Source organism: Carya illinoinensis, chromosome 11 (genome assembly GCF_018687715.1).
Source record: "Carya illinoinensis cultivar Pawnee chromosome 11, C.illinoinensisPawnee_v1, whole genome shotgun sequence".
Taxonomy (NCBI): domain Eukaryota; kingdom Viridiplantae; phylum Streptophyta; class Magnoliopsida; order Fagales; family Juglandaceae; genus Carya; species Carya illinoinensis.
Window position 1 is genome coordinate 41,990,466 of NC_056762.1, and position 16,233 is coordinate 42,006,698.

Genomic DNA, 16,233 nt, shown 5'->3' on the forward strand with positions numbered 1-16,233 from the left:
AAAAAAAAAAAAAAAAAAAAAAAAAAACAAATGGGATGCCATGTCGAGTGTGCAGGTGTGCAGCTGTACAGTTGTTGTTCCGTAGAACAACTCGGAATTCTAACACTCGGAGTGATTTCATACATACGGAACAAGAAATTTATTTTCAAAGGTGAAGCTACAAGACATTGAATGATAAATTCTGATGCATGATAGTATGAACATATATTTAACGACTAAGAAATTTCTGTAAAAACTCTTTTAATTTAGAATGCATCGGATTAAATGGTTGGTAGCTTGCATTCAGGAATGGCTAAAAGAAGACACAAGAAAGATTATGCCAATGAAGGCCTGAACGAAGACATGGAGTTACCGATAATTGATTTGACAGCCATAGCTAATGCCACCGATAACTTTTCAAGCAAAAACAAGCTGGGAGAAGGTGGATTTGGACCTGTGTATAAGGTAAAAAAAAAATATCCTCGCCATGTAAACTATACGTTTTGGGCAACATTTCCTAACCTATTGATTTTCAGGGAACACTGGTAGGGGGGCAAGTGATAGCCGTAAAGAGGCTTTCAAAGAATTCTGGACAAGGATCAAACGAGTTCATAAACAAAGTCAAATTAATTGCCAAACTTCAGCACCGCGATCTTGTAAAGCTTCTAGGGTGTTGCATGGAAGAAAATGAGAAAATGTTAATCTACGAATACATGCCTAACAAAAGCTAGGAGTCCTTCATTTTTGGTTTGAAATTTGACCCTTCTAATGCAGGACATTCATGTTTGGTTTTATCTTCTTCGGTTAATGAATTTTTTGTTGAGAATCTGGGATTTTTGTACTAACATGAAAGTTAAATTGGATAGACCAAACAAGAAGTAAATTGTTAGATTGGCACAAGCGCATCAACATTATTGGTGGCATTGCCAAAGGGCTTCTCTATCTTCACGAAGACTCTAGACTGAGGATCATCCATAGAGATCTTAAAGCTAGCAATGTCCTACTAGATATTAATATGAATCCGAAAATTTCAGACTTTGGCCTGGCTAGATCATTTGGGGGAGATCAAATTGAGTCCAATACCCATAGGATTGTTGGAACATAGTTAGTACATTTATACTTCTCTTATAGATTACATCCAACTATTTATGAACTTCATTATCCTTGTCCTTAAATTTGCATTTGCAGTGGCTATATGTCTCCAGAGTATGCGGTGCATGGGAAGTACTCTGTGAAATCTGATGTCTTTAGCTTTGGAGTTTCAGTATTGGAAATAGTGAGTGGGAAGAAGAACAGGGGATTCTGCCATCCAGACCATCACCTTAATCTTCTTGGACATGTAAGCATGGAGAATGGAATTCTATTGATTTACATTTTTAAACAAAACCATCGATTAATGATGTTGTTCAAAAACAATAGATTTTAATATGCTACGATAGATGAGCATATTTGAAGGAATTCTGACCGTAGAAATATGGCTTTATTTGTTTCAGGCATGGAGACTATGTATTGAAGATAGGGCGATGGAATTAATCGATGAATTAGTCGGTGATGCAAACACACAATCTGGAGTATTCAGACTGATTCAAGTGGGTCTGTTATGTGTGCAACAAAGACTTGAAGATAGACCAAACATGTCGTCTGTGGTTCTAATGTTAAGCAGTGAAAGTTTATTGCGTATCCCAAGGCAGCCGGGTTTCTATACAGATTCACCAGAAAGAGATTCTTCATCTGGCAAAAATCCAACTTATTCAGAAAATGGAATCAGCATTTCAACATTTGAAGCACGGTAGCTGGTATCACTTGGAGGTTTCTTTGAAATTTATGCAGTCAGAAATTTGAACTGTATGTTTTGAACGGTATGTGCTTCCATGACGATTTAAAAATAAGTTATTTCCTGTTGTATGCTATAGATTTACCCGCAACTTTTCACCAGAAATGCAATTGAACAATGGAATAGGAAATTTTGCTTAGGCATAGGCCAAACATCTTCCCCCAAATCATTGTAGGTATTCAATTCCTTCAATCTCTTTTCATTGAACGACTCAATATGTGGCTCATATTTTACTAATTGGACATAAAAAATCACTCGCTTGGACTACACATTCTTCTGTCTCCATTCATACTTGGTGAAAGTCGGTCCCACGGGCTTCAAGTCAATTTTCAGCAAGTCATTGAGTTGACGGTTAAGGAGAGAAAATTCTTAGCAGAGAAAGAGAGAATGATATGAATGGAGGGAGAAAGTGGCCCTCAGAGAGAAGAGGCAAGGGTAGAACTTGGAAGCATTCAAGAATGGATGTGTATACTTCACCAATGAATAGTCCACATGGGATGTCTCTTGTATCTAAAGTCAAAAGAAACCGATCTATTCTTCTAGAACGAGAGAAAGATGCTCCAAAAAAAAATTAGCTGTCCTTCTAATGCTGGCCTCGTGCATGCTTTTCTTCTCCAAAATCATTTTCCCATTATTCCAAAATCATTAATGCATCATCTCCAATTTCTAACAAGTGTTATCAAAGTCTTGAGCGGTTTTATTTTAAACATAGGGAATATAACTTACAAAAATCCTTAGAGGCAAGATTTTGATCAAGACTAGGTGGCTAAGGTGATAAGTTTGAATAGGATTAGGTGACTAAAATAATAGAGTTTATTCTATCTTTAAGATTGTAATTTTGGATGAATTTAAAATATTTAATAACTTTACCTATAACAATATTGAATTTATCTAGAAGTTACCGAAGTTATTTAGATAAGTCTTTTATATGAAAATCGAGTCTAGAATGATATGCACTTATCCAGAACAGAGGTTGAATAGAAAGTAATTACTATAGAGAAGAGTTATCACGAAATATTAACAATTCATCTAGGGACGTCTCCGCTATAGACTCTATTCGTCAGTAGAGTTTTATTGAAGCTGTAACTCTTTTCATTTTCTTAAATTTATTTAAGAGATCTTACTGGTTAGGATTTGTATAGATTTTAGATTTAGATATTTTCTAGAGTACTTTCTAATACATATTTTGGTGAGAAAATTTCTTAATAAATATATATATATATATTTTTTAATCTCTCATTGAGTGTGATCGTGCTCTAAGTTTTGAAAATCTTTGATTGTATTTCAGTCAATGGAGTTCCAAAAGGAAAAGCATTATTTGAAAATTATCAGAGATTTTGACTGTTACCGCAGTAGAAGAAAAATGGATCGTTTATCTATGCAAGTAGGATAGTCAAGTTGCAAAGGTTTTATAATTGATGATTACTTGTAATTTGATTTTCAAATAATAAAATTGTGTTTTCTAGGTTTAGCTGCTCCGTAGGGTTTTATCTTTAAAGAGTTTTTTAAATGATTTCTATTTGTAACTAATTATTGTGTTATGTAAATTTATTTATTTATTTTTAAGTGTTTGATTTATTAAATAATCACAAGATTGAAATCTAAATAATTTGTTTAAATAAATTAATAGATAATTCTATAGTTTTACAAGAATATATTGAGAATTTCAAATCCAATTAAAGACTAACTGTACTTACTATGGAGAGTAAATTTTTAGATTAAAGTTACTTTAGATATAAGTTTAGCACGTGTAAACTCTTTTAGATAAAAAGTACGAATCCAACGTTAAAAAAAATTAAAAATGGCTACGGATCCTGCTTTTTCTTCGAAAAGGTTTGCACGGCTAAGACAAAGTTGTGTTTGGATTTTAAGTTTAGTTGGGATAAAAATTAAAAGTTGAATAAAATATTATTTTTTAATATTATTATTATTTTAAAATTTTAAAATGTTAAATTATTTATTATATTTTTTATTAAAATTTTAAAAAAATTAATAATTAAATAAAATGAATTAAGATGAATTAAGAGGAATTAAGGAACTAAAATACAAATTATTTCCTTAACTGTATCTGCTCTTGATTGAGACTGATGTGAGTTCGGCTGGCATTTATCTTGGGTTTTATGTGGATGTTGATCATCCTTGTGTTGCCGTGTAATTTGATCTTGACTTTTATCTTCAGCTGTTGATCCAATATGGTTATCATTATAAGAGTCAATTTCGGCAGTTGAGATTAAATTTAAAAAGTTGAATAAAATATTATTAAATTAAAATATATATTTTTAATATTATTTTATTTTGAGATTTGAAAAGGTTTAATTTTTTATTTTATTTTATATAAGAATTTAAAAAAATTATAATAATAAGATTAGTTGAAATGAAATAAGTTAATTTCCATAAACAAATTGACGATTATAAACAATGAAGCACAAGAGCAGATGTATAAAGAACTACAATTAAGCATTTACATGTCTTTTAGGTTTTTTTTTTAATAAATAAAATTATCGAGCCTCCACAGATGTAACAGAGAGTCTATTACTGGAAGATATTTCTCGCTTGCTTCGCGAGGAATCCATGTCCGAAAGATACCTTTCGGTGAGAAAACCAGGCTGTTTAGGCACAGGCAGTACAGTCTCACTACTCAACATCAAAACCACAGTGGACATGCTTGGTCTATGTTCTGGACTTTGCTGCACGCATAATAGACCCACCTGTATCGATCTTAGCACTTCCGTTGGGTTGCACGACTCCTTTACAGATTTATCAACCAGTTCCATTATCCGTCTCTCCTCCTTGTACAGTCTCCATGCCTGGATGAATTTAGACCATTTTATAAAAAAAAAAAAAGTTGAGGGGGAGGGGAGAAAAATATGGAAATTCTCTTAAGATATAGCACAAAGTTGACTGAGAATCATGGCTTGTGAAATACTTGAGAATGTCTTGCTTGACGTCACTTACATGCCCAAGGAGGTTCAGATTGTGGTCTGGATGGCAGAATCCCCTGTTTCTCTTTCCACTCACTATCTCTAATACCAAAACACCAAAGCTATATACATCAGATTTCACTGAGAATAGTCCGTCAATTGCATACTCTGGAGACATGTAACCGCTGCAGCAAAATCATTCATTAAATCAATATATTTATGGACAATGGTGGCAATATACAATGTTAGAAATTCTTACAATGTTCCAACCACTCTGGTTGTCTGTGCTTCCGTTTGATCTCCACCAAATATTTTGGCCATGCCAAAGTCTGAGATTTTTGGATTCATGTCATTGTCCAATAACACATTGCTAGCTTTTAGATCTCTATGGATAATTCTGAGTCTGGAGTCTTGATGAAGATAAAGTAACCCCCGAGCAATCCCATTGATAATGTTGAAGCGCTGAGGCCAATCTAATGATATGTTTCTCTTTGGATCTGCAAACAAACATTAAAAAAAAAATGCTGGTTGGTACAATTCCATCCAATTTATCTACAAATGGGGGATTTTTCAAAACATCAATTCAAAAGGAAGTTGGAGAACTTCGAAGCTCATGGTAGATAAAGTTTTAGATCAAGTAAGAGTTCTTGAGAGAGCCAAACCAAATATAAAGGAGTCCAAGCTCTTGTTTGGCATGTATTCATATACGAGCATCCTTTCATCTTCTTGGATGCAACATCCTAAAAGCTTCACAAGGTTTCGATGTTGAAGTTTGGAAATGCTAAAAACTTCGTTCTTGAATTCTTTGAGTCCTTGTCTTGATTCTGATGACAGCCTCTTAATGGCTACTTCTTGTCCCGCCTCTAAAATGCCCTGAATAGCAACTATTTTCATCGGTCACAGTACACAGATGACAGATATAAGGAATACCATGCGCACATATTTGTTTCTTTGTATGAATTCACATTTAGAAGAAGTTCTTTGTTTCTTTGTATGCCTCTAAAATATGCATGCCTCTGCCTGGATGACTTAAAAAACGGGTAAAATATAGTTTGTGCACACACTAGTTTCATATTATTGCACAAGGACTCACCCATCTGTTTGATTACCAATATAAATACATGCACAGCATTTTTTTCTTTCAAGTTTCAATGGACAAACTCAGAGGCCAATACTTTCTTTCAGAAAATATACTGCTACTAAAAAGTGCTGCAAGTTCAGAAGGATGAATTATGTGCACTAAGCTGTAGCTATTTAAAAAAACATGGGGTTAGAAAATAAGAATTATAGGCAGAATAGTCCTACCATGTTGATGCCTGAATTTTGTTCCATGCAGATCATTAGATAGTCTCAAAAATATCCATGAAATGAAACTGCATACCAGTGTTTCGATGCAAATACCTTGTAGACAGGTCCAAATCCACCATGTCCAAGCTCATTTTGATTTGAAAAGTTCTCTGTGGCATAAGCTATGGTGGCAAAATCAAATAATGGTAGGTCCAAAGTTTCATTCTCCCTTCCATTGCTGATCCCTTGTTCTGGATTGTATAAGATACATCCTGCAAAGAAATGAGGCAGATATGAAAGAAGTACCTGGGTAGTATTCACATATATGATATTCTCCACACATCCTCATTGATTCTTCCTAGCTGATGTCAATTACAAAGTATAGAACCACATATGGAAGGACTTTCACCCAATGCCCCGTACTAATTGATGCAAGGCATGGTGAAGTTAATGAGAGCTTGAAATATGAAACAGAATCCTGCTGGAGTGGCTGGTCTAAGATCAGTCACCCTTTCTTTGACTACAGTTTTTCACTGATGAAAACGGTTGTTGGTTCTTTGAAAATCTTTTACCTTCTCTTTTTTGCTTCTTCTTCAGGACAAATAACATCAAGCTTAGGCCAAGGAGAGCCATTCCAAAAGACAGTACAGAGATAACTATGGTCCTCACTCGTTTCTTTCCTTTTGAGCTTCCATATGTTGCTGCAATCAACTCAATATGAAGTAATTAGCATTAGCATTATGCTATACAATAGTCCAAAATCATTTAAGTATTTTTTTCGCCTCCGAACTGTTCCTTATGCTGCCATAGGCTTATATTTAAGTGGGTCTAATTCTCACTTTAAATCGAAAAAGCATATAATTATTAAGAATACAGGAACCATACCTAATTCAGAGGCAGCCATCCTTATGTAGATGTCTTGCCCATTTTCAGAGTACTCTCTGATATCAATCAGATCTCCAAACCAAAGTATGCACCCGCTTCCACCTTCTCTGATATCCAAATTCGCACAAGCTGTACAAGTGCAGTTTTCTAAGCAAAGCTTCTTGCATTCATTAAGGTCCATAGTCCTGTTATACCAGGACTGCCGTGTGTCTGGCAACTTAATGCCAGAATATTTCACAAAGCCCTCTCCATCGCTGCAACTCAAAGGCGTCTTTAGCACACATCCATGTGACCAATCCGCCGCGTTCCAGTTTTCAGGAAATTTTGGCACAAATCCTTTTATGCACCCACAATATGGGGAATTATTGATGTTGCACGTACCATATGCACCGCACAATCTGTACCTGTCACAGCCATCTACTTGTGCTGTTAAGTAAAGGCTCCAACTCTGGGTCCGATCAATCCAAGTAAAACGCTGCAGATTGCCATCAGGTTTTAACTCCATTCTCGAAACAACTGAGGTGTTAATAAGATGATATGAATAGTAAGTCTCCTCCTGATTGAAAACAAACTCGTACGTATAAATTGGGTTCGGTTTCAAATTTGGCATCCCACTGAAATGAAGACCATTCCATGGTCCTGTCCGGAATTTATCATCTGGACCCTCCATTAGAAAAAACTGTGGCACTCCATTAGGATCAAGATGATTAATATAATCACCAGTTGAAGGGTCGTCAACACTCTTCCATGATGTAAGCTGCCGATTAATGCCTGTTACCAAGTTAAATCCATACTTCATCCCCGGCAGAAACGTATCGCCGGGATGATCAAAACTTTGCCAGAGTAAATTTTCCGGATCATTTTCATTTCTATCTCTTACTACAAGGTTTCCTGTATCCAAAAGCTCTGCAACCGGATTGGTAGCTGATCTTGATGAATTTGCAGACCAAATGGTGATATTAGCATCATTTGAAAGGACAAGAATTCCCTGGTCCAAAAGTTTCAAAGCTCCTGATGTATCGTTTAGCGGGACATCTCTGTTGGCAACCCATACCACTGTTGTTGTAGATATCTTCTTGTACCATATTCCTATATACCGGCGCTTGGAATTACCTGGACTAAAGAATCCCAGCTCAAAATTCCCACCCGATGAAACTATGGTCTCGCCATCTTTAATTGATTCAGTTGCACCAATAGTGTCTGTAACAGCTGAGATTACAGAGATGGGAAATCTGCAGCACAAGAAGTAAAGTACGATGAAGGTTTTCATGGTATCCAAACTAACTAATTAGTTGGCTGGACTGACAAAGAGAGGATAAAATGCAGGGGACGGCAGATCACAACTTCCAAGTTCTTTATTATTTGTAACATTAAGGGTATAAAAAACGAAGCACCTCCTTTTTCCAAGTTTTCTTTTGTCAGTTATAGGGCTCGTAGAACTTGGAATTGGTAAACAATCTCAAACGTCTGAAGTTTAGTTTGAACTTTGAAGCAATCAACCATACATATTCTCTGAAGTAAAAGATTGAAGGTGGAAAATTCTTTCAATCATGATTGAAATGGATTATTAATTAATGCCAAAGATTTTATGTCAAATTTTGAGATTAAGAAGGTAATGCATGTGTTTGAGATCCGTTCCAGCGTTCCTCCATCTTTACCTCGATCATGCTGTTTCGTGTGTGCGCGTGTCTACATATAATTAAAGTTATTTGAGAATGTACGCACTCTACTTAATTAAAATACTAGGTTGAGTGATGATATTGTCATTCAGATGCTTGACTGAGGTATGGGAAATTTTGGATTATGCTAAAGATCATAACTGTAACCTGAGCCACAACTAAAACCGATGCAACTCGGATGACAATATCAGCGCTCAACTGAAAACATCAACATTTATAATAAAATATGATATTCTGAAAAAGCCTACCCATACCTTATCTTTGTATAAACAATTGAATTAGTTCAAACCAAGAAGTCAACTAATACAGAGAGCATATTATATGTTTCCTTTAATATCTTATTACCACACAAGAGGGGGAACAAAAAGATGGAATTCACAAAAGAGAATGCCATAAACAGATTTCATAAAAATGAATTTATAAATTGACATAATTTTATATAATACGTTATATTTATTTTGTAATAAAAATAATTTTATAATCTAACATATTATATCAAATCACATCAATTTATGAATTTACTTTTTTATAATTTTTTTGTGGCTAAAAAAATCTATCTCAATTACTTTAAAAAAAAATATCTTTTAGAAGTTACTGTTAAATATTTAAACTTTATCTAATTTAATATGACGTTATTTTGAAGTCTATTGATTAAATATGAAATAGATTTAGCATTTGACTAATTCATTAAGGATGCTATGCATGGAACTATCATGCCAATTAAAAGAAGTTGACCCCAAAAAAAGTTTGATTAATCCATGCTTGCTTTTGTTGCTGGGCTCGTTGTTGGGCTTCTGGTAGCAAAGTTTTGAAGATTAAGGAATTGGATATGGTTGTAGGTCCTCCTTCCTCTATTCTGGCCCAAACAAGAGAGATCGTTTACTGGTCCACATCACATGAAAACGTTTCTTTCAATTTGTCCCTGCAAATAAGCCCTCCACGTAGCACTTGGTTCAGGTCAAAAGGGTATGGATGTAATTTTAAAACTTTCCGCGTTGGTTCGACCGTGTACATCTGTGCATCATCCCTCCTGTCTTTCTTTTTTTGAACAAATCGTCGCTTCTTTCCTAAATGTACGGTTTCACCCCTGGGATAGAGCTTCCAAGTGAAGGAAAGCTACAAATACACGAACTCGTTGGTCACCTTCATTTATTCGGAATTACAGTTATACCCCGTTCACGGCCTTCTCAGAAACCCCTAGGCAATTGCGGAAAGGACCGCCATCCTCTCCCTATTCGTGATATGATCTGTACCTTAGTTGTCTTCCATGACCTCTCCTTCTTCGAAATCTCAACCCCCTCCTGCTCCTACCCTATATAAATGTGTATATTTACACACTCCTAATAATTTCATCCCAAATTTAATAACTCTCTCTCTCTCTCTCTCTGTGCAAGCAATAAACTGCAATGGCATCCCAAAACGCAGAAAGCCAGTTCCAAGATTTCTTACCGACCATGGCCCACAAGCTCGGTGGGGACGGCCTGATAGGCGAGCTGTGCAACGGCTTCGATCTGTTGGTGGACGGCGACAAAGGGGTCATCACCTTCGATAGCCTCAAGAGGAACTCAGCCGTGCTGGGCCTGCAGGACTTGAGAGATGAAGATCTGCTTTCTATGTTAAAGGAAGGCGATTTCGACGGTGATGGTGCCCTTAATCAGATGGAATTTTGCGTCTTGATGTTCAGATTGAGCCCTGAGCTCATGGAAGAGTCCTACCAATGTTTAGACGATGCATTAGAACATGAATTCCAACATTGACTGCTAATTTATTTTTTCTCATTTTCGTTTACCTTTTTTAATGTGTAAAAGTTTATTCATTCAAATAAATTCTTTTCCCCTTCCTTTCACTTGTCTCCTCTGTTGTATTTATTTTCTTATTTTAATAACTATGATACTGCTTTATTAAATAAAATCGACCAACTTTAGAAAAATAAAATTAAAAAAATTAAATCGACCAAAATACCAAATGTGTCCCAAAACAAGCCCTACACAAAAATCAGGAAATATAGTTTGATGAATTCGATGTTATGGTCTCTTGATCTCAAAAGGCTAACCAAATAGTTGGTCAGAAATCGCTTCTTTCCTTCTTCTTTTTTTTTTCTCCCCTTAAACGGTCCAAATAGTGGACCGTATTTCAAGTCTTTTGGCACGTTAGGGACGAGACGATGATCACAGTAGGTAGGGACGACGCAACTCAATTTGCACACAATTATTTTCAAGTATTTTAAAAAAAAAAAATCACTTTTTAATTTCATATCTGAAGTGTCTCAATTTCAATTCACGTGTCTCGTTGTCGAGTTGCGGAATGGACATGTGAAATCGTCCCTAGCTACTTTCCAGATGAACAATTTGATCAGTCTCATGGATGTTCATGTTCTTGGAATTGAGAGGAGTAAACCAGCCACCAAACTCCCCTTCAAAACTTTTCTCACTCGCTCATGAATCAACTGAGCGAATGCAAAGCATGAAAGCAACACTTTTGGTTAGGAGTTTTGTTAGACACAAGCACATTTAAATGTGCACTAATTCACGTACGGATGATATTCTTTATTTAAAAAAATATAAAAAAAAAGAAAATTTTAAGAAATTATTTTCAATTCATATCATTTGATTAAATGTATACCTCACATGTCAATATAAGATTAATAAAAGATAGGTATGTGCAGATATTAGTACATAAAATATACTTGGGGAGAAGATTTTTTCTTTGGTTAGAGACTGGATCCTCTTGGTCCCGCAGATGTTGACCCTCCAGGACCTGGTGTCGTCTCTTGTAAGACAAGCATAAGATTCAACACGATATGCTTGACTGTAATAAATGCTCTAATAACTACGCCATCTCTAGGGCCTATCCCCTTCCAGATGGCGCCATTTGAAATCTGAATGCCCTTCTAAATACGCCATCACTAGAGCCTGTCTACAATTACTAGCTTGGAACCAGAGAGCTAGCTCAAGAACTGAACTCAATGGGCAATCTTTCTTCTTTGCTCGTTATTCCAAATTTTATCTTTTTATTCTTCTTTAAGTCCTCATTTGGTGTAGAGAGCATTACTCAAACCCAATCTTTAAATGATGGCAAGACCTTAGTGTCCAGTGAAGGAAGCTTTGAACTGGGTTTCTTCAGTCCTGGAAGTTCCAAGAATCGTTACTTGGGAATTTGGTATAAGAGTATCCCGGTTAAAACTGTGGTTTGGGTTGCAAACCGAATCAGCCCAATCAACGACTCTTCTGGCAGTTTGATGATAAACAACACAGGCAGCCTTCTCCTGCTCAGTCAGAATAAGATGGTTGTTTGGTCCACAAACTCTTCGAGACAAGCTCAAAATCCGTTGTTGCAACTGTTAGATTCCGGAAATCTTGTCCTAAGAGACGAGAAAAATGCCAATCCAGAAGACTATCTGTGGCAAAGCTTTGACTATCCAACTGATACACTGTTGGCAGGGATGAAGCTCGGATGGGACTTAAGGCGAGGTCTTAACCGGCGACTAACAGCATGGAAGAATCGGGATGATCCGTCTCCTGGAGACTTCACTTTTGAGTTAGAACTTTACAGCTACCCAGAATCATATATTTGGAAAGGCTCGGTAAAATACTATCGCACGGGCCCTTGGAATGGCATCGGAACCAGTGGAGCACCTTCATTCAAGCCAAATCAGCTTTACGAATACAAATTTGTCTCTAATGAAGATGAGGTCTACTACACGTACAATCTCAAAAACAAGGCTATGAAGACAATGGCAGTTCTGAACCAAAGCAACTATGCTCCCTTTCAACGCTGCGTATGGTTAGAATCAGAAAAGACTTGGGAGACCTACTCAGCATCTCCTAAAGACCACTGTGACAGTTATAACCTCTGTGGTGCCAATGGAAATTGTTTGATGACAGAGTCTCCCGTCTGTCAATGTTTAAAAGGATTCAAACCTAAGTCGCAAAAGAACTGGGAATTAATGGACTGGGCTCAAGGATGCGAACGCAACACACCTTTGAGCTGTCAGGACAAATATAAGGACGGATTTGTAAAATATGTTGGCTTAAAAGTCCCAGATACTACACATTCGTGGGTGAACATAAGTATGAATCTCAAGGAATGCAGGGTAAAATGCTTGAACAACTGTTCTTGTATGGCTTATACAAACACAGATATCAGAGGAAGAGGCAGTGGCTGCGTCATCTGGTTTGGTGATCTACTAGATATTAGGCAGTTTCCAACCGGTGGGCAAACTCTATATATTCGAATGCAAGCTTCCGAACTAGGTACGCGCTTAGTTTTGTAACAGAAAAACGTCTTCTTCCTTTTTTTTTTTCCTTGGCATGATAGAACTTCATCGGTAGGTATTTTGATACCATATCAAGTTCAATTATCATTTCCATCGTTTTCCTTTCTTTCTGAATTTTGTTTTAGTCTCATGTGGCGATTAACTGAATTTGCATTTCTGCTCATAAATCTAATATGAAGAGCTGGGAGATGGTCGTAAGAAGAGGATGGCAGCGATAGTTGTGGCATCCGTTGCAGTTGTTTCTGGGATGCTTTTGGTGAGCTATTACATTTGCAGCAGGAAAAGATTAAAAGGTAAAATTAGACTCATAGCAATAATTTTTAACCTCCAGTTTTGGGACAAAAAGCAGCCAATGGTTTTGGGTCGAATTATGTATTTGCAGCTGCTCAACTTCCTTGTTTTTCCTTGATGTGGAATTAATACTTATAAATGCGCTCATACACGTTAACAAATGACATAGATCGTCAGATCAGGATGGCATCTTTTAACCAGAAAGAATGAGTTTCTCATATAAGAGCATGGCCCAAGATTTTGTTGATTAGGGTCACCTGCAATCCGGGGCAGGCAGGGGATTGCAGGGAATCTGAATTAAGATTTTTTTATAGGTACTATAACTATTGCGAATGGGAAGCTCGTGATTGCTTAGAACTATGGTGTAATATCTACCGAATTTTAAGTCCATATCCTATTTTTAAGTGAAACTCACTCTGAATTTTACTTTTTTCCCATACGAGGGGAAACAGAGAAAAGTTTATTAATTGGTCAGAACAGGGAAGTCCAAGAGGAAGACATGGAGCTTCCAGTGTTGGACCTATCCACAATTTCTAGAGCCACTGATGGCTTTTCAGTCGCCAACAAGCTCGGAGAAGGTGGTTTTGGACCCGTATACAGGGTAAATGTGCTATGCAATATACAATAAGTATAAAAGAAATAAGCACCTGTTTCACTTATATTTTTTGCAGTCGTTTGATAAATTTGAACTTGCAGGGTGTACTAGCAGATGGACAAGAAGTTGCTGTGAAGAGGCTTTCGAGAATCTCTGGACAAGGACCAAATGAGTTCAGAAATGAAGTGAAACTGATTGCCAAGCTTCAGCACCGAAATCTAGTAAAGCTTCTCGGCTGTTGTATTGAGGGAGAAGAGAAAATGCTGGTTTATGAATACATGCCAAATAAGAGCCTGGACTCTTTCCTATTTGGTCTGAATCCCTCAGAACCTATTCTTATTAGTTGGGCATAGCGAGTGTAATCCTGTCATCGATTTTCGATAAAATATTTATTTATTTTTAGTTTGTTGGTTGAGAATGTTAGATTAACTTGAAACTTCTCAGATCAAACAAGAGGTAGAGTATTGGATTGGTCTAAACGCTTCCAAATCATATGCGGGATTGCTCGCGGGCTTCTCTATCTTCACCAAGATTCCAGATTGAGGATTATACACAGAGATCTCAAGGCAAGTAATGTTTTGCTTGATAGTGAGTTGAAACCTAAAATTTCAGACTTTGGCATGGCTAAAACTTTTGGAGGGGATCAAACAGAAGGAAACACAAACAGAGTGGTTGGCACTTAGTAAGTATCATTGATCATTTTCATATGCCACCTCTATAAAACCTGCGTTTAGTAACCGGTGTTATCCCTTTTTGATTAATGATATTATTAAATGCAGTGGCTATATGGCGCCAGAATATGCTTTTGATGGACTATTCTCAACAAAATCAGATGTTTTCAGCTTTGGCATCCTTTTGCTGGAGATAGTCAGCGGAAAGAAAAGTAGAGGGCTGTATAATCAAGACCACAGCCTCAACCTCATAGGATATGTAAGTCTTATATAAAGAGTTTTATGTCTTCTTTTCAGGATATGTTAGACCTGCGAATAAAAAATTTAAATTGCAATGCTTTTAGGCATGGAAACTGTGGAATGAAGTCAGGCCCCTGGACCTGCTGGACGCTTGCTTGGGGGACTCAGTCTCCATGTCAGAGCTGTTGCGCTGCGTGCATGTTAGTCTCTTATGCGTGCAGCAGCGACCGGAGGATAGGCCGGGCATGTCATCTGTTGTTCTAATGTTGGGGAGTGAGATTGAATTGCCGCAGCCCAAAGAACCTGGTTTCTTGATGGAAAAGTATTCGCGCGAGACATTTTCTTCCACAAGTTACAAGTATGAATCATCTTCAACCAACGAAATAAGCAATTCAATATTGGAGGCTCGATAAGGATTGTATGCTCGGGCGTCTGATCCTGCATCACCTATCCACAAAATATTGTAATGATCACTAGTAACCTTGTTCTAGGCTGATAAATGGGGTAGATTTTATTAACTTTAAAGTACAGAAGGGAAGCTTATGGACTCATGAGATATATCCATATGCTGATGTATATTAAGATAAACGTGTAATCTTATATTTTCTTCAAAGAAGAAGATGATAACCCTACTGTTATTGGTAAACTATCACTTATAACTTCAGTAACAGAAACTGACCATTCACCATTTGCGAAGCAGCTTTGATCAGTAGACTGCAAAAAAAAAAAAAAAAAAAAATTCATCGATTTCATAATCATTGGGTGCACAATTTAGTGCAGTGGGCAACATCTAACAAAGGTATGGAAGTGTTCCCCTAAATTGGATCCCTCAACGTGTTTTGGATTTTCCCAGTGGTAAAAATTCTCCTATTATTGTATAATTAAACTATTACAATTCTCAGGGTTATGCTTTTATTCCAAAGTCCATCTATACTTTACAAAACTGTTGTAGACGATCTTGAAGTGTTCAAACAGGTTGGTCTGCTGCAGAAGTAGCAAGTTGCTGAGACAGAAGTACAGATGCAAGAAAGGGTCAGGGTGTTATGGGAACCAGCTATGGAACCTTTTTACAAGTTCAACTTTGATGCGGCTTGTGTACAAGATGACATAACTATGGGGATTGGTGGAGTGTTGAGGGATTCTAGGGATGATGCAGAGATTGTGTTATCTGCTCCTAAGGCATATGTTCCTTCTGCCTTCCATGCAAAGTGCTATGCACTAATTCGGACCATGCAACTGTGTCATGAGCTGAGGCTCTCTACGGTGATCTTTGAGGGTGATGCAAAGCAGGTGATTGATAGTATTAATGGAAATCTTGTGGATTGCTCGTGGAAGGGTCTGCTGATTAAAGATATTCAGTTCCTATTGACAAGGCAGGCTAACTGGAGGGTATTGTTATAAAGAGAGGTGGAAATTAGGCAGCTCATGCTGCTGCACAATATGCCAAGCGTTTAGTATCTGAAGTAGTCTGGATTGAAGAAGGGCCGTGGGAGATTATGTCTGTTGTTTTGAGAGATAAGGAATGTATTGTTTCTTGATGTTTAATGAAATTTCAGTTTATTTCAACAAACAAAA

The 16,233-nt window shown here is 36.8% G+C and overlaps 3 protein-coding genes and 1 pseudogene across 3 annotated transcripts; 3 read left to right on the forward strand and 1 right to left on the reverse strand.

The window, feature by feature from the left end:
* LOC122282773 lies at positions 1–1,983 on the forward strand (annotated as a pseudogene).
* A 2,270-nt stretch (positions 1,984–4,253) lies between these two features.
* Positions 4,254–8,947, reverse strand: LOC122282770 (G-type lectin S-receptor-like serine/threonine-protein kinase At4g27290). Its single transcript, XM_043094784.1, has 7 exons — positions 6,907–8,947; positions 6,594–6,722; positions 6,136–6,293; positions 5,397–5,607; positions 4,994–5,231; positions 4,769–4,919; positions 4,254–4,620 (listed from the first exon to the last, which is right to left on the reverse strand). Exons 1-7 carry the CDS (start codon positions 8,174–8,176, stop codon positions 4,312–4,314), a joined length of 2,466 nt encoding a protein of 821 aa, XP_042950718.1. The 5' UTR covers positions 8,177–8,947; the 3' UTR covers positions 4,254–4,311.
* An 824-nt stretch (positions 8,948–9,771) lies between these two features.
* On the forward strand, positions 9,772–10,431 carry LOC122282775 (calcium-binding protein KRP1-like). The gene has a single exon (XM_043094789.1). It carries the CDS (start codon positions 9,992–9,994, stop codon positions 10,340–10,342), a length of 351 nt encoding a protein of 116 aa, XP_042950723.1. The 5' UTR covers positions 9,772–9,991; the 3' UTR covers positions 10,343–10,431.
* A 992-nt stretch (positions 10,432–11,423) lies between these two features.
* On the forward strand, positions 11,424–15,304 carry LOC122282771 (G-type lectin S-receptor-like serine/threonine-protein kinase At4g27290). The gene is made up of 7 exons (XM_043094786.1): positions 11,424–12,838; positions 13,041–13,154; positions 13,605–13,753; positions 13,849–14,059; positions 14,192–14,429; positions 14,527–14,677; positions 14,763–15,304. The coding sequence occupies exons 1-7, from the start codon at positions 11,551–11,553 to the stop codon at positions 15,069–15,071; spliced, it is 2,460 nt and encodes an 819-aa protein (XP_042950720.1). The 5' UTR covers positions 11,424–11,550; the 3' UTR covers positions 15,072–15,304.
* The last annotated feature ends 929 nt before the right edge of the window (positions 15,305–16,233 follow it).

Excerpts from the sequence above, each read along its gene's own strand:
- LOC122282770 (XM_043094784.1), bottom strand. The coding sequence starts at position 8,176 with ATGAAAACCTTCATCGTACTTTACTTCTTGTGCTGCAGATTTCCCATC. Across the intron at positions 5,608-6,135 it reads GATTTGGACCTGTCTACAAG|GGCATTTTAGAGGCGGGACA; the intron begins GTATTTGCATCG and ends GTTGCTATTCAG. Across the intron at positions 5,232-5,396 it reads CTTGGACTCCTTTATATTTG|ATCCAAAGAGAAACATATCA; the intron begins GTTTGGCTCTCT and ends GTTTGTTTGCAG.
- LOC122282775 (XM_043094789.1), top strand. The coding sequence starts at position 9,992 with ATGGCATCCCAAAACGCAGAAAGCCAGTTCCAAGATTTCTTACCGACC.
- LOC122282771 (XM_043094786.1), top strand. The coding sequence starts at position 11,551 with ATGGGCAATCTTTCTTCTTTGCTCGTTATTCCAAATTTTATCTTTTTA. Across the intron at positions 12,839-13,040 it reads AATGCAAGCTTCCGAACTAG|AGCTGGGAGATGGTCGTAAG; the intron begins GTACGCGCTTAG and ends TCTAATATGAAG. Across the intron at positions 13,155-13,604 it reads CAGCAGGAAAAGATTAAAAG|AGAAAAGTTTATTAATTGGT; the intron begins GTAAAATTAGAC and ends GAGGGGAAACAG.